The sequence below is a fragment of the Pseudophryne corroboree genome, chromosome 11 (assembly GCF_028390025.1).
Source record: "Pseudophryne corroboree isolate aPseCor3 chromosome 11, aPseCor3.hap2, whole genome shotgun sequence".
In the NCBI taxonomy this organism is placed as follows: Eukaryota; Metazoa; Chordata; class Amphibia; order Anura; family Myobatrachidae; genus Pseudophryne; species Pseudophryne corroboree.
The window spans coordinates 225666364-225692826 of record NC_086454.1 but is presented as its reverse complement, the minus strand read 5'-3'; the positions used below and the strand labels follow the sequence as shown (position 1 = coordinate 225692826).

Sequence of the window (26463 nt, the reverse complement as noted above, 5' to 3'; positions counted from 1 at the left end):
AGCAGTCCATAGTTCTTGTATTTCCCCCCGGTGTCCCATCTAAATACATTAATCAAAGTCCCCTTTGTAGACAGCCGCCGGGTTGGGGTAACAGCATGTGCAACAGTGTAATTCAATAAGTCCAATAACTGCACCTGGGGACCTAATAATTCCCCTACACCCAACTGGGTAACCTCACATTTCAGATAGTCACAATTTTCCTCCATAAACAAAATCTGATCTCTGGGGCCCTCACTCTCCCTCCCCAACCATGTATTCCCTGGGAACCCCACTTCCATCACCTCTGGTGCATCAGGACAGTGGCTTCCCTCCCCCAAACATGAACCACGGGTATGGTAATTGTCAGGGCACAATGGGGATTCCTTCATGCCAGAAGTTTCTTCTGTGCTATCCTGGGTAAATGCTTCCTCCAGCCTGGCTAGCTGGGTAACTTGTGGGATCCTACTCTGAGTCTTGTATGCTTTGGCCTGGAGTACAATCTGCTCAGCTTCCTTGTGTGTATCCACCAACTCGACCATCGTTGTACTGGAACATGGATGTAGGTTCACCGGGACAGTGGCATTACCTTCTCCATTCACTGCTACATGTCCTGGCTGACCACCATTGTCCTGGTTAGAGTCAGTCATTTCACCTTGCACACAATGCCAGTCCAAAACACATTCAGGTGCCCTAAAGTAGAGCAACATGTTCCCTTCCAGTTCCTGAGCTGATGCTATTTTCACCATGTCTGATCCCTGGATTTTCTCTGAGTCACAGGGAAGATTCTGGCATTCAGACTGCAGCTCCTTACCATCAAGTTCACTGAATGAGAACAGACCTCCAGAATCTTCTGGGAGAGATACAATTGCTGGAGATACACTGGGCCCTTCCTGAACATCCTTTTCTGATAAAATAACTGGGGCAGCCATGAACATAGCTTCACAATAGGCCTCCCTCAGCCGAATATGCTGATCAGCCTGAAGTGAGACACTGTCTGCACTAGCCATGCTTATAGTTGGGACATTACCACCTACTGCTGCCCTCGCAGAGATCTCCTCTTCCACCTCTGCCAATGGGAAGGCATAGTGCATCTTCTCCTGGGGTGTTTGGATGACAGACCCCACTCCCTTCTCATTTTCAGTAGCCTCCCCCAAACACAACACTGTAAATGGCTCAGTAGCCAGGACTGGTTGGTGCTCACCTGAAGGATTCCCTTGGAGGCTCTGTTGCTCAAGTGGTGGTCGGGTGATAGTGGCAACTTCTTCCTCAATGTCTCGCTGGCACTCTGGGATGGTTTCTATATCCTCCAAGCTTGCAAATGGCCAGTTGTAACACAGCTCAGGCCGTTCACTGAGTGTTTCACTGTGACATTCCCCCAGGGAGAAGAGAACGGGTTGCAGACAGCGCTTCCTTGCATCCACCTGGTCAAGGTCATCCTTTTCCAGTGTAACATACTGGGCAGACAGTTCTTGACACTCTCTCACCAAGTCCTCATCCTCCATCTCAGCAAAAGGGAAGTTGTAGTGCAGTTCCTCCTGGGGTGCCTGGATTGTGCTCACTGCTGTCTTCACTTCGTGTGCTTCCTTCCGTACAGACCACTGGGCAACTTCTTCCCTTGGGTATGGGAGAAGCTGTTGCAGGTGGTGCCTTTCCACATCCACCCTGTAACACTGGTCTCGCCATGCTGGGGTATCCAGGGGCCCCCGATCCAATGCCACTTCTTCTGGCTCTGTCCGGGAAGGCAATTTACTCTGCACTTGCTCTTCCGTCTCTGTATATTGTATCCTTTGTGTCATTTGGGCCACTGTGGCGATCACTTCCTCCCTGAATTCCTCAAACTCTGGCTCCCCCAGCAGATTCCATGTGGCTGCTTCACTTCTGCAGTGCATGAACGCATTCCCAAGATGACACAACTTGTCCTGTATGCTGGATACTCTCCACCTGCTGATTTCCCACTGAGCTTCATTCCAGTACTCCCAAATGTACTGCATTTTGGAAACTATAAATAAAAGATCCGGCTTCTCAGCCTGCCGATATGCTGACAAACTTCCAACCACAAGCTCCACTGCCCTGGTTCCATTACTGGTCTCCTCCGCTGAGGCCTCGACCATATCCTCCTCTTCCTCCTTATCACAAGGGTGCTCAACGTCCCATTGAGCCAGTTTTCCAATTAGGGATTCCTTGGTATCCACTGTATTAAACTCAATCCGTCTTGCTCGACAGAGGTCCTGTAGTTGATCCTTCTTGCTGTAACGGTAGCATAGCGGGGCAGAATCCATTGCCTGCTGTGGTTTATACCTTTCTGCTGGTGTCTTGAGTGATCCCACTGCTGCCGCCAAATGTGAGGATATTGGGTTCAAAATCACTCAGTCACGGTGGTAGATGAAAAACCAACAGTGGTTTATTGAACAGAATGGGTTATAACACAGTTCAGCACACTTCTGTGATCCAATTCTACCCGACAATTCCCTCCTGGAGCTCCTGACAGAACATTACTTCTTAGTCAGTCTCCTGCCACTCTCTTTCTGTCTCAGATCTCTCCCACCTCCCCTGTTTGCTATTATCAAGCCTTTGTCTTTTCTACAATAAGGCGACACCCCCAGACAGTTTCACATGCCCAGGCATGTCCCCTAGGCCACAATAGATGTTAACTAAAGTAACCTTACTTAATCTGATTGTGTGGCCTGGAATCCATTGTGTGGGGAAGAATGAGGGGGGGTTGTATGGCCTGACATCTGAGACTGGCTGTATCTACACAACAGCAAACACACAGGTTATCTGCGCAGTCATATTGGGAAAACATTATTTTACAAACTATAACACAATAACCATTACATTCATATATATACATTGAAAACATAACTGTACCCTTGTAACAATAACATCATACAATATAATACAATATTGCCTAACATATAACTAATAACATATTGGCAATTGATGAAGTCCATGTGTAGGACCAGGGCTAGGAAAGTAACCACGTGTCTTTTACCACTGAGCGACACGACGCGCCAGCTGTGTCATCACATGTCGTCACAGCTGTATTATGGGTAAATTTGCTATATGGAAGGGGACATCCTTGAGGCAGATTATTGCATGTAAGCTACAAATACAAACAACAGATCAGGTACTCCCTCTAATTAATTTTAGTAGTTGGAGACAACCATATTACTCTATCAACTGTTTAGATGTACACAAATATAGTGTATAGGCTGCTTTTGTAAATCCCTGTAACTGCTTGTTGCTATGACTTTAGCCTAATAACTGCTTATGATCTTACATTGACATTATAGCTTTGACTAACTTCCCACAAATTCAAGCAACCACCCCTCCCACCCCGCACCCATACCTCCTTTGCCAGGCTGTTACTTTGACTTTATGTATCTGTGCATATTTATATGATATTTTGACCAATATTAATTATTGTGAAATTAAGGTAAGAGTTAATCAGACTTAGGCACGACCCATATTTCCAGCTAGTACTTGGTATCTATATCTATATAATAATAGCACAAGGAAGATTTTTATGAGTGACTTATTTCTATGGAGCCATTGCCTGATCATATACCAAATGAAAGCACTTGGTCCATAGATGTGCAGAATTATATTGACTTTGCGATTGGTTGCTTCGTTTCTGCGTTATGTGGCAAAACGTCCACCGGCTAATTACAAAGTATCACCATTGAGATCTTCGAAAATGTGGCAGTTGGTCTACTCTGCCAGTGCACCTGCCTGGTGAGATGTGACCTGCCAGGTGATGTGGAAACTGTCAGCAGGGATACTATGGAATATCGACTCCTAAGGGGGTGAAAAGGGGTAAAATGGTCCACCAAGCAAACTTTGCTCGGGCACATAAGCTACAGTAGTTGTGAGTGACTACTCAATCAATTAATGTCAGGAACCCATATAATAATGTCCTTTGCTGTTTTTACTAGGATTCACATATGTTTGGTAAAGTAACAAGAAAAGAAGATTAAAAGGCTAATAAACGAGCCTACATAAAAGCATTAATCTGTTGTCCCAAGTCAGTGTAGCCCAGACTTGTTTACAGATATGAAACATACTGTACATCCCTACACCCTATAAAGGCAACCTGTTATTGCTCAGAGATGCGCTTGAACTTATGCACCCTGCTGAGCTGTATGTTTTGGGATCTACCTTAAATAGAACAAAAAGAGCAGAAGAAAGTACAATAATGTTTGGGCAATCAAATCTAACAACTGCTGGTTATTGAATGCTTTAACTCACATTTGAACAATAATTTGTATATAAAATATGTGTATCTTACTGCCAAATATGGGTACTAAAACATTCTCTGCTCTGGATACGGTAGAAGGCATTCCTGATGTAATAACTGCGATGCCATCAAAGAACGAAGAGTGTGGAGCAACCACAAAGACTGGGGCTTCAGAGAAGCTGGCTGGTTTCCCAATGACACGAACATGAAATCCCATAGAAAAGAAAATAAGGCGTCCAAGGTAGCTTAGAAAACACTTTGTGACATTCCTGTCGAAGAGATAAAAAGAATTACAATAAGCTAGAAATTGCTAATTTTTTTTACAGGCACACAAAAAAAAAATGTAGACAAAATACGTAATATTACTGAGCTGGAGGGGATAAATAGTTAAAAAGCCAGACACAGCATAAACTAGTATGTAGTCATTATGTCGACAGTAAATATAACAGTATGGACATAATGCTGACATGCTCATTACAGTATGTGGACATTGTGAATGTCAACAGTCTCAATGTTGACCTAACTAGTTTAGGGTTAGGCTGCTGCTAAGGTAAAGCTGCAGCTAGAGTTAGGTTTAGGATGCAGTTTAGGATAGGGCTCTTACAGTAGAAAAACATTCTGCTGACTTGCCGACATGCATGGTGTCGACATTATGTCCATGTTGACATTGATAGCATGCTGACATTCTAGTGTCAACGTTCTGAATGTCAACATTTTGTACCACACACCATGAAACTACCATGATTGCACGTGCTTTTGGGAAAACTAAAAGGTGGCATATACCACTGAATTACCACTATACCACTGAATTCTGCCAGAAAATGGGCTTTTAATCAATACAGGTTGAGTATCCCTTATCCAAAATGCTTGGGACCAGAGGTATTTTGGATATGGGATTTTTCCGTATTTTGGAATAATTGCATACTATAATGAGATATCATGGCGATGGGACCTAAATCTAAGCACAGAATACATTTATGTTACATATACACATTATACACACAGGCTGAAGGTCATTTTAGCCAATATTTTTTATAACTTTGTGCATTAAACAAAGTGTGTGTACATTCACACAATTCACTTATGTTTCATATACACCTTATACACACAGCCTGAAGGTCATTTAATACAATATTTTTAATAACTGTGTGTATTAAACAAAGTTTGTGTACATTGAGCCATCAGAAAACAAAGGTTTCACTATCTCACTCTCACTCAAAAAAGTCCGTATTTCGGAATATTCCGTATTTCGGAATATTTGGATATGGGATACTCAACCTGTATAACTAGCTGGATGCTTGGTGTGTGATACCATTGCTATTATAGCCATTTATAGAGTAGTGCAGAGCAATGGCTGTTTATTTGAATATTGTGCACAAAATTTGGAGATACAACCACAGACTAGTAAACAGACCTTGGAATTTTAGTTTTTAGTTTTTCTGACGTGACAGTAAGTATGAAGAGGAAGGGTATATATCAGTGTATATGACTCAGAGATAGATGGACCAGCATCACTGGGCCCCCCTCCACTCAGTCCAGGCCTCTGAAAGAACACCTTATGCACCTGCTGTATTTCCATCATTCTTCAGTCACAACAAATCATTTTGTGCTGGCGGATCACATCATTAAATTATAATGTTTTTGCATTCTACTCAGCTTATGCCAAAAAGAATGTATTCATAATGAGTCAAATTATCAATAAAGTCAGTGTTCACTTATGTTATGCAAATTAAAAATTAATTGTGAAAAGAGGTCCTAACTGACTTATTTGCAAAATATGTTGGTTAATAAAAGAGTTAGTAAAACAAGATCAGCGGTGAAATCAGTTAAACATTTCAAAGGATAGAACTGGCTAGAGAATTATCTTAGCTTATCCCTGTCAAAAAATCAGAGAGCCAATTAGTCTGAATTTCAAATCAATTTCACCTCACTCTAACTATAGGAGTATCCGCACGTGTCATTTCTGCCAATTAACAAGAGGTGTAGCTCAGTGGAATCCATGTGCTGGCTAGACATATATGCAAGATACAAGCAGCCTATACGCTTATAAGGAAAAAATATGAAATCCAAAGCACATCATTCATGTTTTAATAAATCTACAGTATGTGCCATCCTAAATTCAGGAACTAAAGACCAGGGTGTGCTACTTATAAATAACAGCTGTGCAGGGAAGCTACAGTAGTCATATATCTTCTAGAATATATGCCATATGCAAATGTGTTGAGGCCTTAGAGATAAAATTAATTGAATAGTCTTGTGTAGGTGGGAAATTAGAAGATAATAGTTTGTGAACTATTTTTCTGAACAAGTTATGATTCTGTACATGAGGATTTCTTGACCATATAAATATAAAAACTGTTCCTATGACAGATCTCCCATGGGAGCTTAAAAAAAAAAAAAAAAACTTGAACGCTCTAAAAATGTGACAATTATGAGGATTCAATCAAATTGAAGAGCTGTCCAACTTATTTTTCCTTGGTCCATGCATACTGGTGAGTAAACAGTTACATTTTGCATAATTTTACTGTTATGTTTTATAACTATATCACACTTTTTCTGTTAGTTTGTCTTTTACTATACTCAATGTCCATAACTTTGTAATATCAAATCTAAAATGTAAGAAGTTTTGTCCATGTTACTAACAAATTCATAAGCTTTTTAGGAAGTGAATATTGCTTGACCGTGCTAATTCTTTGCTTGACTTTTAAACCTGTGTTTATTAGGGAAGGTGATGCTAACCCACTAAATATTGTGATGTGAATTATTAACTACTGTAACAAGGAGCATGTGTGTACATTTGTGTAGCTAAGTGATCTTGGGGTCTATTGCCCTAAATAGAGGTTGTACTCAGGGATGTGCAGTCAGGGGAGGCAGTGCCTCCCCTGTGATTAATTATTAAAATAATATAAAGAAGATACTTATGACACATATTCTGTGTCATAACTCATAAGTATGTCCTTTATTGAATTCTAATAATTTGCTGTGCTTAAATGTGTTTGGGAGGCACTGATAGCAGTGCCTCTCAAACACAATGCAGACGGGATAGAGCGGGGGGCGGGGCCAAGCACTGCGCTTTAAAAGGCCATTCAAAACCAGCCTGAAAGCGGCACTGAAAAAAGTGCCTCGCTGACAGGGACACCACCCCCATGTCAGTGAGGAACCTGTGATTGGACAGAGGATCCAGTGCTGGATCCGCTTGCCCAATCACCCAGATGCGGCGTGTCCCGGCGGTGAACGGCGTTGGAGGTAGCCGGGATGGCCCTGCAGCGTGTCCGGCTCTCCCCCCATCCTCTCCTCCGCCCTCCAGCAGCAGCGCTGTCCGGCTTTTCCCCCGTCCTCTCCTCCGCCCTCCAGCAGCAGCGCTGTCCGGCTCTCCCCCCGTCTTCTCCTCCGCCCTCCAGCAGCAGCACTGTCCGGCTCTCCCCTCGTCCTCTCCTCCGCCCTCCAGCAGCAGCGCTGTCTGGCTCTCCACCCGTCCTCTCCTCCACCCTCCAGCAGCAGCACTGTCCAGCTCTCCCCCCGTCCTCTCCTCCGCCCTCCAGCAGCAGCGCTGTCTGGCTCTCCCCCCGTCCTCTCCTCCACCCTCCAGCAGCAGCGGTGTCCGGCTCTCCTCCGACCGACACCAGGTTAGAGTCAGTCTCTTTCTCTCTCTCTCTCCTCTCCTCTCCCCTTTATTCCAGGGATCTAATATAATACTCTTGTGAGGATCTAACATACTATTGTGATGTTATTAAATAAGTGATGCTCTGGGGGAGTACGTGAACACTAATCCATTGTATTCTTACCTCTCCTGTTTCTCTCTCTGTGTGTGTGTCTCTCTCTCCCCACTGTGTAAGTATAATGTTAATTTTTACAGGTCCCCCTACCCTATTGGATTCTACTGGACAAGTGGACGTGACCGGCGTGGGATGTAGGTAAGTAATCTGTCTCTCATTTTTACAGGTATCGGCCCTATTGGATTCTATTGGACAAGTGGACGTGATCGGCGTGGGATGTAGGTAAGTATGTGTGAGTGTGCAAGTGTATTTTAATAAATTTTAACTTTCACGGTGTGTGTGTTGTGTTTTTATTTGGGTATTTTTCTTGTTGTAGAACTACAGGTACCAGTGGGCCCATTATTTCCACGCATGCTGGTACTTGAGGTTCTCCAAGTACCAGCAAGCGGGGGAGGCTTGCTGGGCCTTGTAGTTCCACAACAAAAAACAATATTATTATTTTTAACACTCCTATGGCCATCAGCCTCCCATCCACCGCCCACGGATGGGGGGGGGGGGGGGACACACACACAGCCTCGGGCTTCACCCACGGCCCTTGAGTGCCTGGAGGGGGGGGGGGGGGACTCCTTCATGTAAGGGGTCCCCACTCCTCCAGGGAACCCCGGCCAGGGGTGACTAGTTGGGGGGATAATGCCACGGCCGCAGGGACCTACATAAATGTGTCCCCCGGCTGTGGCATTATGTCCCTGGCTAGTGGAGCCCGGTGCTGGTTTTAAAAATACGGGGGACCACTATGTCTTTTGTCCCCCGTATTTTTGGAACCAGGACCGGACTAAGAGCCCGGTGCTGGTTGTCTAAAAACGGGGAACCCCTGTCCAATTTTTCCCCCCAGTATTTGAACAACCAGGACCGGCTCAAAGAGCCCGAGGCTGGTTATACCTAGGAGGGGGGACCTCACGCAATTATTTTTTAAATTTTTTAACCCATTCAACCCCTTCTCCATTAAGTTATTGGAAGCCCTGGACAACAGAATTGCATTCATGTCCTCTTCCCACTCCTTTCCCAGTCCCAAACACTATTTTATTTTTATTTTTTCTATAAAAATGTTCAATATATCACAAGTATGATGAGCATGCAGGCAGCGAGCATTGGCGGCATCGGACAGAGATGCAAATTAGTGGCAGAGGGCTGGGTCAGTTGATTGTGGGCGAGTTTGTAAGCCATTGGCGGTGGCAGCGGGCATTGGCTCAGGGGCAGTAGCGGGCATTGGCTTGGCGGCGGTAGGGGTCATCGGCAGAATTCGGCGGCCATTATGGCTGTAGTGCCTCACCAGCCACTGACCTCACCGCACGCCACTGGTTGTACTAGCTACCAGGTGTGTATGGATATGAGGGAACTACTATGGAGTGCAGTTCAGCTAAATACAGTATGTATTGTACAGTTTGTGAAAGGCTAAATTGTGGGCTGAAATAAGGTGCAAGTCGTGGGAATATCATTTAAGTCAGGGGTGGGGAACCTCTGGCCCGCGGGCCGTATAAGGCCTGCGAAGCCGTTTGCTCCGGCCCACCCGCTTCTCTCAGTGAGACACGCCGCCACTCAGTCCGGTGGCAGCGTGTCTCAGCTGTCAGAACAGGGAGGAGAGCGCGGCTGTCGGGTGGGAGCGGCGGCGTGTAGGACTTGAAACCAGCCGCCGGTTCATGAGCCAATCAGAGCTCGCGGACCGGCAGCCAATCAGGAGCCGTGGCTGCCGGTCCGCGAGCTCTGATTGGCTCTCGAACCGGCGGCTGGTTTCAAGTCCTACACGCCGCCGCCCAACATAGCCGCGCTCTCCTCCATGTCCCGGCGAAAGGAGCGGCAAGCAGCACGGGGGGGGGGGGGGCATCTGTATACCTGGCACTGTGGGGGGCATCTGTATACCTGGCACTGTGGGGGGCATCTGTATACCTGGCACTGTGAGGGGCATTTGTATGCCTGGCACTGTGGGGGCATCTGTATACCTGGCACTGTGGGGACATCTGTATACCTGGCACTGTGGGAGCATCTGTATACCTGGCACTGTGGGGGCATTTGTATACCTGGCACTGTGGGGGCAATTGTGGATCTAGCACTGCACTATTGGGGGCATATGTGTATCACGTCCCATTTTAACTGGCCATACCCATTTTATGGGCGCGCGCGCTTCCGGCGCGCACTCACAGTACCTCTAAGGGGTAGACCTACTGGGGGGCAGGGTAATTTTTTAAGTTGAGAATTTTTGTATGGCCCCCGAAGGATTTTATAACTATCCAAATGGCCCTCGGTAGAAAAAAGGTTCCCCACCCCTGATTTAAGTCTTAGACATTGTGAATGCATTTCATGACACTGTGAGGTTTACCAACATTGAAGGATTAAGCTACACTTACTTTCTCCATCCTCTTAGTGGCTCCAAGCTTTCCTTCGAAATACAGCAAGTAGTGATAATTGCAACCAACCATGCAATTACTGACAAAATCACAAAGAGAACAACCCGGAATGGTAAAATGAAGATACCACATAAAAGCATCTAAAAAGATATGGATATGACACAGATTGATATTAAATACACACAAGAATATTTATGACACACATGCAGTAAAAATTATTTTCCAATAATTACAGTGACTCATATAATATTTTCCATATGCTGGGACATCCAGCAAGTTAATGGACTCCTAAACAATACAATAGAAATGATCAAATATGAACCATAAAAAGGTAAAATATATTGTTTAGTATTAACCTAATATTCCACTTTAGGACTGTATTCCTACCACTCATCTATAGACAGAAGCTATTCCCATACTTTTAGAACAATGGCCCAAATATATTAAGCCTTAAAAGGTGATAAAGTAGAGAGTGACAAAGAGTGATAAAATACCAGCTAATCAGCGACGTAACTGGCATGTTACAGGGTGTGTTTAAAAAAGGACAGGAGCTGATTGGCTAGTACTTTTTATCACTCTCCACTTTATTACTTTTCTCTAGCATCCATAAGGAATATTGGGGAATCTGGTACGATGGGGTATAGACGGAGACCAGTGCACTTTAAATTTCTTCAACTGGATGTGATGGCTCCTCCCCTCTATGCCCACTCCAACATGAAGTTTAGAAAAAAGTGCCCTCAGGAGAGGATGCACATCTCTGAGCTCCAAAGAGTATTCTTCAATTATTATTTTTTTTGTTGATTATTTTCGGAAAAATCCAGACAAAAAATTCCAAGTGTCCAAAAAGTTTTTGTACACTTTCCCATTTGCTCCTGAAGGTAGGAAATTTTGTGAGGAACCCCCTGGGGTTGATGCATCAGTCTCTCGTCTGTCCAAAAAGGTGGTGCTGCCTGCCCCAGGTTACTTTACCATGAAGGATCCTGGGGATAGGAAAATAGAGACTATACTCAAATCTATTTACATGGCAGCAGGTGCATCACAAAGGCCGGTCATTGCGGGTTGCTGGATGACCCATGCCATTCGTTCCTGGGCCACTCAAATTCAGGGGGGCCTCTCGGGTGATATGCCCTTGGTCACTATGGTGACCCTCCTAAAACACATTCAGGACACTAAACGTGTCCTCTGTGATTCGCTCAAGGAGATGGGGAACATTAATGCTACATCTTCTGCCATGGCAGTCTCGGCGCGCAGGGCCTTGTGGTTGCGTCAGTGGATTGCGGACGCAGAATCCAAATGTAGTATGAAATTCCTCCCCTTTTCTGGGGAATGGCTCTTTGGGGTTGAATTGGATACCTTGATTTCTAAAGCTATGGCTGGGAAATACACATTTCTCCCCTCTGGGGGCCCACAAGCAAGGTGGTCCTACCCGGGGCTGTCTGTCCAGTCCTTTCGGTCTCACAGATTTTGATCTAAAACCAGAGGTGCCTCTAATGCAAATAGAGGCACCAGAGGTAAGTCCAGAAAGCCTGCAAGCACCAGCTCTCAGGAACAGTCCACCATTTCTGCTTCCGCTAAGGCCTCAGCATGACTGTGCCCACCCACCCTGAGGGGATCTCGAGGTGAGAGCTCGACTGCGTCACTTCAGCCGCATCTGGGAGACTTCCTGCCAGGATCCCGGGGTCAGAAATTTAATTTCTCAAGGCTACAAGCTGGAGTTCAATAGTACTCCCCCCCCCCCCCCCCCCAATGATTTTTCAAATCAAGCTTACCAGCTTTGGAGGATATGCAGGTTACGTTGCAAGAGGCTATCCAAAAGTTGGTCCAGTCCCACGTCATTGTTCCAGTACCAATACCGCAACACAGCAACCACCTCTTTGTGGTGCCGAAACCAGACGGTTCGGCAAGACCCATTTTGAATCTAAAATCCCTGAATCCGTATTTGAAGGTGTTCAAGTTCAAAATGGAATCCCTGCGAGCAGTGATTGCAGGCCTGGAAGAATAGGAATTCATGGTCTCCTTGGATATCAAGGACGCCTACCTCCATATTCCGATTTGGCCTGCTGGACAATCACTTCCAATTCCAGGCTCTGCCCTTCGGCCAGTCTTCAGTGCCGGGGGTTTTCACAAAGGTGATGGCAGAGATGATGTTCCAACTCCGGGTCCAGGGGGTCAATGTTGTCCCTTACCTGGACGATCTTCTGATAAAAGCAAGATCCAGGTAGCTTTTACTGCACCATATCGACCGCACTATCCAACTTCTGTCACACCATGGGTGGATTCTCAACTTACAGAAGTTTCACCTGGGACTCAGAGGCTCCTGTTCCTGGGGATATTGCTGGATACTAGGGCCCAGAAGGTGTTCCTACCAGAGGACAAGGCGAGAACACTTCAGGTAATGGTCCGCATGGTGCTCCAACCTACTCGAGTGTCCGTCTATCTTTGCATAAGATTGTTGGGAAAGATGGTCACCTCATACAAGGTGATCCAGTATGGAAGGTTCCATGTTAGAACATTTCAGTTGGATCTCCTGAGCAAGTGGTCCGGTTCACATCTACAGATGCACTGGATGGTTCGGCTGTCACCTCAAGCCAGGATTTCCCTCCTGTGGTGTCTACAGTCCTCCAACAAACTGGAAGTCCGGAGTTTCGGGATTCAGGATTGGACCCTCCTCACGACGGATGCGAGTCTAAGGGAATGGGGAGCTGTCACCCAAGGGGCGCAGTTCTAGGGCTTGTGGTCAAACCACGACAGCTTCCCTCCAATCAACATTCTGGAACTTCGGGCGATCTACAATGCTCTGCTTCAGGCCTCTCCTCTGCTCAGGGATCACGCGATCCAGGTACAGTTGGACAACGCCACGGCGGTGGCGTATATCAATCGACAAGGAGGGACAAAAAGCAAGCCTGCATGCAAGAGGTGTCAAAGATACTCCTCTGGGTGGAAAGAAATGCAAGAGCTCTGTCAGCAATCTTCATTCCGGGTGTGGACAACTGGGAAGTAGACGTCCTGAGTCATTACTATCTCCACCCGGGGGAGTGAGGTCTCCACCAGCAGGTCATCAACCGGTGGGGCTGCCCACAGATAGACATGATGGCTTCTAGTCTCAACAAGAAACCTCCCTGGTATCGCTCGCGAACCAGGGACCCTCGGACGAGGGCAGTGGATGCACTGGCATCGCTTTGGCCTTACCGGCTGGTCTGCCTGTTTCCTCCGATTCCATTGCTCCCAAGGGTGCTAAAGCGAATCAGGAATCAAATAGACCAGGCAATTCTGATTGACCCGGATTGGCTTCGGAGGGCGTGGTATGCGGATCTTCTGGACATGTCTGTCGAAGACCTTTGGCTTCTGTCACTAAGAAGCAATCTTCTTCAACAGGGACCGTTCGTCTACTGGGACTTATGGCGACTTCGTTTGACAGGATGGAGGTTGAGTGGAACATCCTAGCTCACAAGGGCCTTTCCAAAAAGATTATTGCTACCATGGTTCAGGCAAGAAAACCGGTGACGTCAAAACACTATCACCATATCTGGAGGAGATATGTCTCCTGGGGGGTAATTCAGAGTTGATCGCAGCAGCAAATTTGTTAGCAGTTGGACAAAACCATGGGGGTCATTCCGAGTTGATCGCTAGCTGCATTCGTTCGCTGTGCAGTGATGAGGCTAAAAAACGGCACTTCTGCGCATGCATCGCAATGCAGTTTCACACAGGGACTAGCAAAGCTTTTCCATCGCACTGCTGACCGCAGAGTGATTGACATGAAGTTGGCGTTTCTGGGTGTCAACTGACAGTTTTCAGGGAGTGTTTAAAAAAACGCAGGCGTGCCAGGAAAAACGCAGGCGTAGCTGACTGAACGCAGGACGTGGTTGTGACGTCAAAACAGGAACTGAACAGTCTGAAGTAATCGCAAGCGCTGAGTAGGTATTGAGCTACTCTAAAACTGCACAAAAAAAGTTGCCACCGCTCTACGATCCTTTCGTTCTCACTTCCTCTAAGCTAAAATCCACTCCCAGTGGGAATTGGCATAGCGTTTGCACGGCTGCTAAAAACAGCTAGCGAGCGAACAACTTGGAATTACCACCCATGTGCACTGCAGGTGTGGCAGATATAACATTTGCAGAGATAGTTAGATTTGGGTGGGTTATTTTGTTTCTGTGCAGGGTAAATACTGGCTGCTTTATTTTTATACTGCAATTTAGATTTCAGTTTGAACACACCCCACCCAAATCTAACTCTCTCTCTACACATGTTATATCTGCCCCCCCTGCAGTGCTCATGGTTTTTCCCAACTGCTAACAAATTTGCTGCTGCGATCAACTCTGAATTAGGCCCTTGGTGCGAGGAGCACACGTATCCGCCTGCTGAGTTTCACTTGGGACGTTTTTTTACGTTTCCTGCAGGCTGGTGTGGCTAAAGGCTTACATCTGGGTTCCATTAAGGTCCAGATTTCAGCCCTCTCCATTTTTTTCTAGAAGAAATTGGCAGTGTTGCCAGAAGTCCAGATATTCTTGCAAGGGATACTCCACATCCAACCTCCTTTTGTGCCGCCTACGGCATCTTGAGATCTGAATGTAGTGTTGGATTTTCTCCAGTCCCCCTGGTTCGAACCTCTGATGACGATGGAAGACAAGTACCTCACGTGGAAAACGGAAATGTTACTGGCCCTGGCCTGGCCTGGCTCGACGTGTCTCAGAATTGGGGGCCTTGTCGTGTAAAACCCCATACTTGATCTTTTACGAGGATAGAGCTGAACTCCAGACTAGGCAACAGTTCCTGCCGAAGGTTGTGTCTGCGTTTCACTTGAATCACCATATAGTGATTCTGTCCAGTTCTGGCGCTTCTGCCCCTTCGGAGGCATTGGATGCTGTGTGAGCCTTGAAGATCTATGTCAAGAGAACGGCTTGGATCAGAAAGATGGATTATTTGTTCGTGCTCTGTGATGCACAGAAAAAGGGTTGTCCTTCTTCAAAGCAGTCCATTGCTCGTTGGATTAGGCTTACTATTCAACAAGCCTATATATCGGCAGCCTTGCCTGTTCCTAAGTCTCTGAAGGCCCACTATATGAGATCAGTGGATTCTTTCTGGAGGGCTGCCCGTGGAGTCTCGGCCTTACAGCTTTGCTGAGCTGCTTCCTGGTCGGGGAAGAACACTTTTGTGAAGTTCTACAAGTTTGATATCCTGGCCAAAGAGGATACCCAGTTTGGGCAGGCGGTGCTGCAGCAGTCTCCGCACGTTCCCGCCCCTTCTGGAAGCTTTGGGAATTCCCCATTGTACTAGATTCCCCAATATCCCTTATAGATGTTAGAGAAAATAGGATTTGAATTACCTACCGGTAAATCCTTTTCTCGTAGTCGATAATGGATATTGGGCGCCTGCCTCAGTGCGTTTACTTTTCTGCAGGTTCTTGTTATGTGGTTACCTGTTCAGCTGTTGCTGTTGTTGTTACTAGCAGTTGCTGGTTGTTATTTGTTAGTGGTGTGCTGGTATGTAAATCTCACCACTCTTTGTTATCATATTTCCTTCTCTCATATATGTCCTTTCTCCTTCGGTCATGTTTTTACCTATAACTGCCTGTGGGAGGGGGCAAAGAGGGGAGGAGCCAGCACACCCAGTTGAAGAAATTTAAAGTGCACTGGCTCTTTGGACCCCGTCTATACCCCATCGTACTAGATTCCCCAATATCCCTTATGGACTACGAGAAAAGGATTTACCGGAAAGGTAATTCAAATCCTATTTTTAAGGCTTAAGACATTTGGACCAATGTTCTAATGGGATACTAAAGAGATTGCAAAGCTGAGAATGCAGTAATTTAAGATACTAAAATACTAATGGCATCAAACCCTTTATATGAATATACTTAACCACAATGTGCACTTCTAAATAGTATGTTTGCCAAGCCATCTGCCACTGTGGATCTTCTCTATTAGAGAATCACCTTTCAAAGCAGATAACCTACTACAAATATGTGAAAAAATAACTTTGTGGATTTATTTTGTCAAAGCAACAATCTTTAATTAGCAAGTTTAAGAATGCTTTTTCTTAACCATACATTACATCACAATTAAACAGAAGACAGGTGTTCAGGTCACTTGAAAAATAAATACAAAATACTTACTAAATATGTTTTATCATTTTGAACTCACAGGGTGCTAATATATCTAACTGAATTAAATAAGTAATGAATTATAAATAAACTTTTTGCTACCTTGTTATTGGCAGAAGCTTAGAACACATTTTAAGCTTATTCATTTGGATTCCACTCAGGGCTCTTTTACATTGGCATTTAGAAATAAGTACTGTACTGCTGCAGAACTTGCAAAAATAGAAAAGGGACTGTTCTTTGAAAAACATACTGCTACACAGTGCCAAAGGCAAAGCTAAAAATGTAATAGCATCAATAACAATCATGTTTGTACAAGTCACAATATGTTAATCACATTCCATAACTATATATGTTCAGATTCACGTTCTTACTCGTATCTTGTCAGTGAGAGTCAGGTTGATTTCATGGACAAAGGGATTAGGAATCTGTGGTGGAATGAAGGATTTTTGCCTCGGAAGTAAGGGTGCTCGCTGTTGGAATACCATTCCAATCTGATTAAAAACATGACACAAATGAAAAAAGACTTTAAAAATCTAAATACATGAATAAACATTTACTTTAAGGAAAAGGCAAAAAGCTGAATTAAAACAGTAACAAAGCTTAGAAACACTATACAAACATTTTTGAAATAATACACCTAGCAATAAACCTATCCACTCAATTAATTAAAATACCCATACAGCAGTGGAAGATATATTTGTGTCATACAAAATAAATGAAATTTTCCTATGCTTTGTGTTCTCACTGTGACAGCTACAGATACTTGGCACCTAAATGAATGGGTGCTGCACATTGGCCCTCATTCCGAGTTGTTCGCTCGCTGCTAATTTTAGCAGAATTGCTAATAGGCTAAAATCCGGCAGTTCTGCGCATGCGTATACATCTCAGGGCGCACGCGCTAAGTAAATTTACACAAAACTATGCTATTTTACTCACAGGCGAACAAAGCTTTTCAATTGGCTTGCTGATTGACAGGAAGTGGGTGTTTTTGGACGGAAACTGGTCGTTTTCAGGGAGTGTGCTAAAAAACGCAGGCGTGCCAGGTAAAAACGCAGGAGTGGCTGGTCGGACGCTGGGCGTGTTTGTGACGTCAAACCAGGAACTAAACGGACTGAGGTGATCGCAATCTAGGAGTAGGTCTGGAGCTACTCAGAAACTGCAAGGAAATTGCTTTCGTTAGCAATTCTGCTAATATTAGCAGAATTGCTAATCTTTCGTTAGCAATTCTGCTATGCTAAGATACACTCCCAGAGGGCGGTGGCTTTGTGTTTGCATTTCTGCTAAAAGTAGCTAGCGAGCGAACAACTCGGAATGAGGGCCATTGGCCAATACTATGTGATTTCATCGATCAAGCCAGAAGTCACCACACCTTATCAACATTATCCTCAGTTACCACTTTGTAAAACAGAAAACATTACACAACAGGTATCATTAAAGGGAGTATTGTTAGTTTACAATGCTTGAGCTTCAAGAAATAAAACGCCCAAAGCCAGTGTCTCTAGAATACAATGTTAAAAGCATGCTACAACAAAGAGTGTATAAGAGAAACAATGTGGCACTGTGGTGGTAGTCTAGGGCCTGGCATACAATATGTGCATAATGTCAGACAAAACATCATGATTGTTTTATGGGCAGAGCTCATACTCCAGCTGCTGACGCACCAACTGTGGTAGAAAGACTCAATATTTTTAATCAAAATGTAAAAAAGAACAGCGCAAAAATGAAAGCGGTGTTGGCTGGAGCACTCTTAGTCCTGACCCTACTATGCTTTAATGAGGGCCATCTGCGGTTAGTAACCACCGATGGTTTGCCACCAAAACCCAATGGTTCTCCACAATCAATGGCATACAGGGAAACAATGTTTTTGTTTCTTCCCAGAGCCGGAGGTGTGGAGATATTATTCACCCACCACATGATCCGCATAGCCCTCCCTCTTCTCTGATTGACATAATGCACGTGTCCCACATTCCACCTGCTATAGGAACTGCAGCTCTACCCTCTATGTGGCAAGCATAGTCCCACTCTTTCCCTGATAGGCCTTTTGCACCACTGTGAATGTATGGTCATTAATGGTACAAACCATCAATTGTTTACTCTCCATAGTTTCCTTTTATTAAAGTAAAACACCAATGGCACCATCATATGTGACCATCGAGGGCCATCCCTACTTTGTTGACATAGAGGGAACAGCTCTTCCTCTACATATTGTGCATCCTATGAATTGTGTTCCTCCCCTGGATTTCTGCTCCTTTTCCACTTGATGCTTCCTGATCTCTGTTTCTCCCCCTGCTTTCCTTATTGTCATAGCTGCCTACATTCCTTCCCCTGCCACAACGTACGTGTTTTAAAGCACACTTTTTAGTGTCTGTTGGGCAGATGTATTAAGCCTGGAGAAGTGATAAAGCAGTGATAAAGAAGTGATAAGTGGAAGGTGATAAACTTCCAGCCAATCAGCTCCTAACTGTCATTTTTCAAACCTGTAATGATTGGCTGGTGCGTTATCATCTTCCGTTTATCACTGCTTTATCACTTCTCCAGGCTTAATACATCTGCCCCTATGTCTCGACTTTGTGTGTCTATTTTCTCTCTCTACATTCCCCCCACCACCACCACTTATTTCTTCCATCCGCTTTTCCTTTTGCCCTCCAATTTGTCCTGCCACCCCCTTCTGCCGTATCTATCCTCTTCACCTATTAACTTCCTCCTCTTCTTCTCTTATATGGGTATAGCACGCAAGCATCTTCTGACGCGAAAATATTCACCATCTACTGCAGTGAAGCTTTTCAAACGTACATTACACGAGTATTATGGTGATACTTATACAGACAAAATAGTTATTCTGTTAACAAATATAGAAAAAAAAGTTATTGATTCTTTAAATAAAACATTTTTGTAATGTATAAGGAGTTTAAATATTTTATTTAAGTTTTTAAATAGATTTTCTTTATTTTTAAACATTAAATTCTTTTTCCAATTTAGTGAAAATGAAACCCCAAATTTGGCAAGCTGGTTGAAAGACTGGCCTGGTAAAGTAGAGAATTAACCCTTGCCACGTGAGGCCAGTATCACAGGGGCAGCTGAATATCACTGAGCTGCCCCACTAGTAATTATTTGTTCATTTTTTTTTTGTTTTGTTTTTAAATCGCTGTGATAAAAGTTAATACAAAAATGTTAAAGAACACCACAAAAAGGACCTTTCATAATAAATAGATCCTTATATCTTTGAACTGGATCTCTTTTTATAACATAAATGTAAAAAAATTCAAATCGGACCATCTTGATAGCATTATCAAAATTACAGTATGTTGTTATGTAAAATAAATAATTTTTTCACATGTTGTCTTGGAACAAGTCTTTTTGTAGCACACTATGGGGCCAATTTATCCCCATCTGCATCTGAGGATGCGGATAGGATGTGATAAAAACGACCCAATCCGCACTGCGATAATTAATTACATCACAGGGACAGAGTTTGCTTGTCCCTGCAATGACACTCCGCAGCATTATCGGGGTATTTTGTGATTATGTGTTGCGCATGTGCCGCCACTGCCAACATCATCACTACCGACGCCACCGGATTGACGCTTCCATCATGACTCCCCGCGCCGCTTACCCCCACCGGTGATCATACTCACCAACACACTCAGATCAGTGATCGGAGCTCCTGGACAGCTACCGGTCATTGGGGCTCCCTGCTGCTGGGACCTCCGGTGCTGTAAAGTGTGCTACCGCTTTGAAGCATCACTTTCCTGCACCGGAGATCACAGGTGTAGCAGGGAGCCTCGATGAATGGGTGTAGTATGTTATGCTGGCAGTCGGGATCCTGGCGCCCAGCATACTGGCACCGGGATCCTGACGGCTGGCATGCCGGCATCAGGGGAAGTGCAAAGGTTTTCACATGGGACCCCTTTCCCCGAATGCCAGAAACCCCCTCTGACTTATGTCTAAGTGGGTTTCTTCAGCCAATCAGGGAGCGCCACGTTGTGGCATCCTCCTGATCGGCTGTGTGCTCCTGTACTGTATGACAGGCGGCACACGGCAGTGTTACAATGTAGCGCCTATGCGCTCCATTGTAACCAATGGTGGGAACTTTGTGGTCAGCGGGTGACCGAAAGTAACCTCACCGCTGACCACAAAGTTCCCACCATTGGTTACAATGGAGCGCATAGGCGCTACATTGTAACACTGCCGTGTGCTGCCTGTCATACAGTACAGGAGCACACAGCCAATCAGGAGGGTGCCACAACGTGGCGTTCCCTGATTGGCTGATGGAACCCTCTTAGACATAAGTCAGAGGGGGTTTCTGGCATTCGGGGAAAGGGGTCCCATGTGAAAACATGGGGCCCCTTTCAGTGCGAGGTCGGGTGTCCGTTTGTTTTTTTTGACAAGTACGTGGATTACAAATGGATTACAAGAAGAAGAGCCTTCTACACTGGATTTTGTGAGTATAATTTTTTCCACAGGTACCCCATGGATTCTACATGGAGAAGAGGACCGACCCTCGTGTGAACATAAGGTAAGTATGTGTATATGGTGGTGTGTATGTATGCATTAAAGTTATACTTTCAAGGTGTGTGTCTTATGTTTTTATTGGGGTATTTTTTTAGTAGTAGTACTACAGGTACCAGCGGGCCCGGTTTTCCTCCGCATGCTGGTACTTGTGGTTCTCCAAGTACCAGCTTGCGGGGGAGGCTTGCTGGGACTTGTAGTACTGCTACTAAAAACAATATTCATTATTTTACACAACGGCTATCAGCCTCCCATCCGCAGCCTTTGGATGGGGGGGGGACAGCCTCGGGCTTCACCCCTGGTCCTTGGGTGGCTGGAGGGGGGGGGGACCCCTTGATTGAAGGGGTCCCCACTCCTCCAGGGTACCCCGGCCAGGGGTGACTAGTTGGTTATGTAATGCCAGGGCCGCCGAGACCTATATAAAAGTGTCCCCCGGCTGTGGCATTATGTATCTGGCTAGTGGAGCCCGGTGCTGGTTTCAGAAATACGGGGGACCCCTACGCTTTTTGTCCCCCGTATTTTTGGAACCAGGACCAGGCGCAGAGCCCGGTGCTGGTTGTTTAAATATGGGGGAACCTCTATCATTTTTTCCCCCATATTTTTGCAACCAGGACCGGCTCAAAGAGCCCGAGGCTGGTTTTGCTTAGGAGGGGGGACCCCACGCATTTTTTTTTCAAAAAAATAACACTTTCCCATCCCCTTCCCACTGATAAACATGCACGGATCTCATGGATCCGTGCATGCCTATCCAAACACGGGATAAAAAAGCAGGTCTGGTTTTTTTTAGCACTTTTTCACGATTTGTATTTCTGCACGGCAGTGTTTGGCTATTGTCGGCAGTGTTTGTGATTTGCACTTTTTAGTAAATTACCGATTTCTACCAAATTGCAGGCGTATTTGACCGATGGTGTATTGATTCGTGATTTTTTCCTAGGACTTCAAAAATATTACGAATGCCCTCATCACTGCTGAGATTTTTGCTTAGTAAATTCCCGACATGACACTTTGGGGTATATTTACTAAGGTCCCGATTTTGACCGAGATGCCGTTTTTTCTTCAAAGTGTCATCTCGGTAATTTACTAAGCAAAAATCACGGTAGTGATGAGGGCATTCGTAATATTTTGGAAGTCCTAGGAAAAAATCACGAATCAATACACTATCGGTCAAATACGCCTGCAATTTGGTAGAAATCGGGAATTTACTAAAAAGTGCAAATCACAAACACTGCCGACAATAGCCAAACACTGCCGTGCAGAAATACAATTCGTAAAATAGTGCTAAAAAAAAAACAGACCTGCTTTTTTATCCCGTGTTTGGATAGGCATGCAGGGATCCATGAGATCCGTGCATGTTTATCAGTGGGAAGGGGATGGGAAAGTGTTCATTTTTAGAAAAAAAATTGCGTGGGGGTCCCACCTCCTAAGCAAAACCAGCCTCGGGCTCTTTGAGCCGGTCCTGGTTGCAAAAATATGGGGAAAAAATTGACAGGGGTTCCCCCATATTTAAACAACCAGCACCGGGCTCTGCGCCTGGTCCTGGTTCCAAAAATACGGGGGACAAAAAGCGTAGGGGTCCCCCGTATTTTTGAAACTAGCACCGGGCTCCACTAGCTGGACAGATAATGCCACAGCCGGGGGTCACTTTTATACAGCGCCCTGCGGCCGTGGCATTAAATACACAACTAGTCACCCCTGGCCGGGGTACCCTGGAGGAGTGGGAACCCCTTCAATCAAGGGGTCCCCCCCTCCAGCCACCCAAGGGCCAGGGGTAAAGCCCGAGGCTGTCCCCCCCATCCATGGGCTGCGGATGGGAGGCTGATAGCCTTTGTTGAAAGTGTTGAATATTGTTTTTAGTAGCAGTACTACAAGTCCCAGTAAGCCTCCCCCGCAAGCTGGTACTTGGAGAACCACAAGTACCAGCATGCGGCGGAAAACCGGGCCCGCTGGTACCTGTAGTACTACTACTAAAAAAATACCCCAATAAAAACATAAGACACACACCTTGAAAGTATAACTTTAATACATACATCCACACCACCATATACACATACTTACCTTATGTTCAAACAAGGGTCGGTCCTCTTCTCCATGTAGAATCCATGGTGTACCTGTTGAAAAAATTATACTCACATACTCCAGTGTAGAAGCATCTTCTTCTTGTAATCCATTTGTAATCCACGTACTTGTCAAAATAAAAAAACGGATACCCGACCTCGCACTGAAAGGGGCCCCATGTTTTCACATGGTACCCCTTTCCCCGAATGCCAGAAACCCCCTCTGACTTATGTCTAAGTGGGTTTCTTTAGGTAATCAGGGAGCGCCACGTTGTGGCATCCTCCTGATCGGCTGTGTGCTCCTGTACTGTATGACAGGCGGCACACGGCAGTGTTACAATGTAGCGCCTATGCGCTCCATTGTAACCAATGGTGGGAACTTTGTGGTCAGCGGGTGACCGAAAGTAACCTCACCGCTGACCACAAAGTTCCCACCATTGGTTGCAATGGAGCGCATAGGCGCTACATTGTAACACTGCCGTGTGCTGCCTGTCATACAGTACAGGAGCACACAGCCAATCAGGAGGGTGCCACAACGTGGCGCTCCCTGATTGGCTGATGGAACCCTCTTAGACATAAGTCAGAGGGGGTTTCTGGCATTCGGGGAAAGGGGTCCCATGTGAAAACATGGGGCCCCTTTCAGTTCGAGGTCGGGTGTCCGTTTTTTTATTTTGACAAGTACCTGGATTACAAATGGATTACAAGAGGAGCCATCTAACCTGGATTTTGTGAGTATAATTTTTTCAACAGGTACACCATGGATTCTACATGGAGAAGAGGACCGACCCTCGTGTGAACATAAGGTAAGTATGTGTATATGGTGGTGTGGATGTATGTATTAAAGTTTTACTTTCAAGGTGTGTGTCTAATGTTTTTATTGGGGTATTTTTTTAGTAGTAGTACTACAGGTACCAGCGGGCCCGGTTTTCCACCGCATGCTGGTACTTGTGGTTCTCCAAGTACCAGCTTGCGGGGGAGGCTTGCTGGGACTTGTAGTACTGCTACTAAAAACAATATTCATTTTTTTACACAATGGCTATCAGCCTCCCATCCGCAGCCCATGGATGGGGGGGGACAGCCTCGGGCTTCACCCCTGGCCCTTGGGTGGCTGGAGGGGGGGGACCCCTTGATTGAAGGGGTTCCCACTCCTCCAGGGTACCCCGGCCAGGGGTGACTAGTTGGGTATTTAATGCCACGGCCGCAGGGCGCTGTATAAAAGTGACCCACGGCTGTGGCATTATCTGTCCAGCTAGTGGAGCCCGGTGCTGGTTTCAAAAATACGGGGGACCCCTACGCTTTTTGTCCCCCGTATTTTTGGAACCAGGACCAGGCGCAGAGCCCGGTGCTGGTTGTTTAAATATGGGGGAACCCCTGTCAATTTTTTTCCCATATTTTTGCAACCAGGACCGGCTCAAAGAGCCCGAGGCTGGTTTTGCTTAGGAGGGGGGACCCCACGCAATTTTTTTTCTAAAAATTAACACTTTCCCATCCCCTTCCCACTGATAAACATGCACGGATCTCATGGATCCCTGCATGCCTATCCAAACACGGGATAAAAAAGCAGGTCTGGTTTTTTTTAGCACTTTTTTACGAATTGTATTTCTGCACGGCAGTGTTTGGCTATTGTCGGCAGTGTTTGTGATTTGCACTTTTTAGTAAATTCCCGATTTCTACCAAATTGCAGGCGTATTTGACCGATGGTGTATTGATTCGTGATTTTTTCCTAGGACTTCCAAAATATTACGAATGCCCTCATCACTGCCGTGATTTTTGCTTAGTAAATTACCGAGATGACACTTTGAAGAAAAAACGGCATCTCGGTCAAAATCGGGACCTTAGTAAATATACCCCACTGAAGAAAAAACGGCATCTCGGTCAAAATCGGGAGCTTAGTAAATATACCCCAATGTTTTTGTTTTTTGGGGTGTATTGTCACTTTTCAAACAAGCCTCATTAGTGTACCACGTCCCCTCACATGGTTCGTTTTGATCGCCAGTCTTTGGGCAAGGTGCCTTGCTGCACTCGGCACAGGTTACTATTCCCAATTGTAGTCCACGTGGATGGTAAATTATGAAAAAGTAAAAAAAAATATTGGAAAAAAAAAATGTAAAAAACTTGTGACTACCATGTGTATCAACCATTGTCATGTCAACCTTTTGACCATGTCGATCTAATGCATGTCTACCATTAGTGGTAGACCTATTGACTGTAGACCTTTTTAGTGCAGCTCTATAGTCCGGATACCTTACTTACAAATCCGAGTTAGGCCCTAATCCCAGATATCTGGTAACCCAAAGTGTCAGGTTCATGCAAATATGGCTTTACACATATGCATGTGGATGCTTTCTGGGTATGCACAGAGTCAATTTGTGTATTTTACATTCAGGGCCGAATCTAGACCTTGTGGCGCCCAGGTTGAAACAATAGGGGCATGGCTTCGGCTTCATGGAGAAGGGGCATGGTCAGCTATGCCCCCTGTAGTTATGCCCCCAGTAGTTGTGCCCCCAGTAATGTGTCCCCTGTAGCTATACCCACAGTAATATTGCACCCAGTCAGAGGCGGAACTACCGCCAGTGCAACCAGTGCGTTGCACTGGGGCCCGCCTCTGTCCAGGGGCCCAAAGCATGTAATGAGTCAAACTGACTCATTACATGCCACTGTGTGCTGCGGGCAACCGCTGCCCGCAGCACACAGCCGCCCGGACAGAGAGGAGAGGAGCGCAGCGGTACGGGGGAGAAGGAGGAGGAGGGAGGTGGAGGTGGAGGTGGAGGAGGGAGCCACAGCAGCGCTTTGTTACTGATGGAGGCGCTGCTGCTGCTGCTGTCCCTCTGCTTCACTATAGGCTGTCTTCCGAGAACAGCCTATAGTCAAGCAGAGGGACAGTAGCAGCAGCGCCTCCACCAATAACACAGCGCTGCTGCGGCTCCCTCCTCCACCTCCCTCCTCCTCCTCCTCTCCTGCCCGGGAATCGTGATCAGAAGCTGCACCGAGGAGCCTGAGCCAGCGGAGAGGGTAAGTATCATTTTCTTTCTTTCTTTCGGTCTTTCTTGGGACTGTCTGCCGCAATGTGTAAAAATGGGGAATCTGCTTGCCGCAATGTGTAAAAAGGGGGAATCTGCCTGCTGCAATGTGTAAAAAGGGGGAATCTGCCTGCCGCAATGTGTAAAAAGGGGGAATCTGCCTGCCGTAATGTGTAAAAAGGGGGAATCTTTGCCGCAATGTGTAAAAGGGGAAATCTGCCTGACATGATGTGTAAAAAGGGGGAATCTGCCTGCCGTAATGTGCAAAAAGGGGGACGCTGTCTGCCGTAATGTGTAACAAGGGCACGCTGTCTGCCATAATGTGTAAAAAGGGGACGCTGTCTGCCATAATGTGTAAAAAGGGCACGCTGTCTGCCATAATGTGTAAAAAGGGCACGCTGTCTGCCATAATGTGTAAAAAGGGCACGCTGTCTGCCATAATGTGT

The 26463-nt window shown here is 45.6% G+C and overlaps 1 protein-coding gene across 1 annotated transcript in view; it reads right to left on the bottom strand.

Moving 5' to 3' along the window:
* The window catches only part of LPCAT2 (lysophosphatidylcholine acyltransferase 2), a 218370-nt gene that overhangs the window by 166093 nt on the left and 25814 nt on the right, over positions 1-26463 (bottom strand). The window contains exons 2-4 of the mRNA XM_063945284.1: positions 16806-16925; positions 10335-10474; positions 4268-4485 (exon numbers count right to left, since the gene is read on the bottom strand). Of these exons, the coding sequence (XP_063801354.1) occupies positions 4268-4485; positions 10335-10474; positions 16806-16919 (472 nt within the window). The 5' untranslated portion in view covers positions 16920-16925. The remainder of the gene's footprint in view (positions 1-4267; positions 4486-10334; positions 10475-16805; positions 16926-26463) is intronic.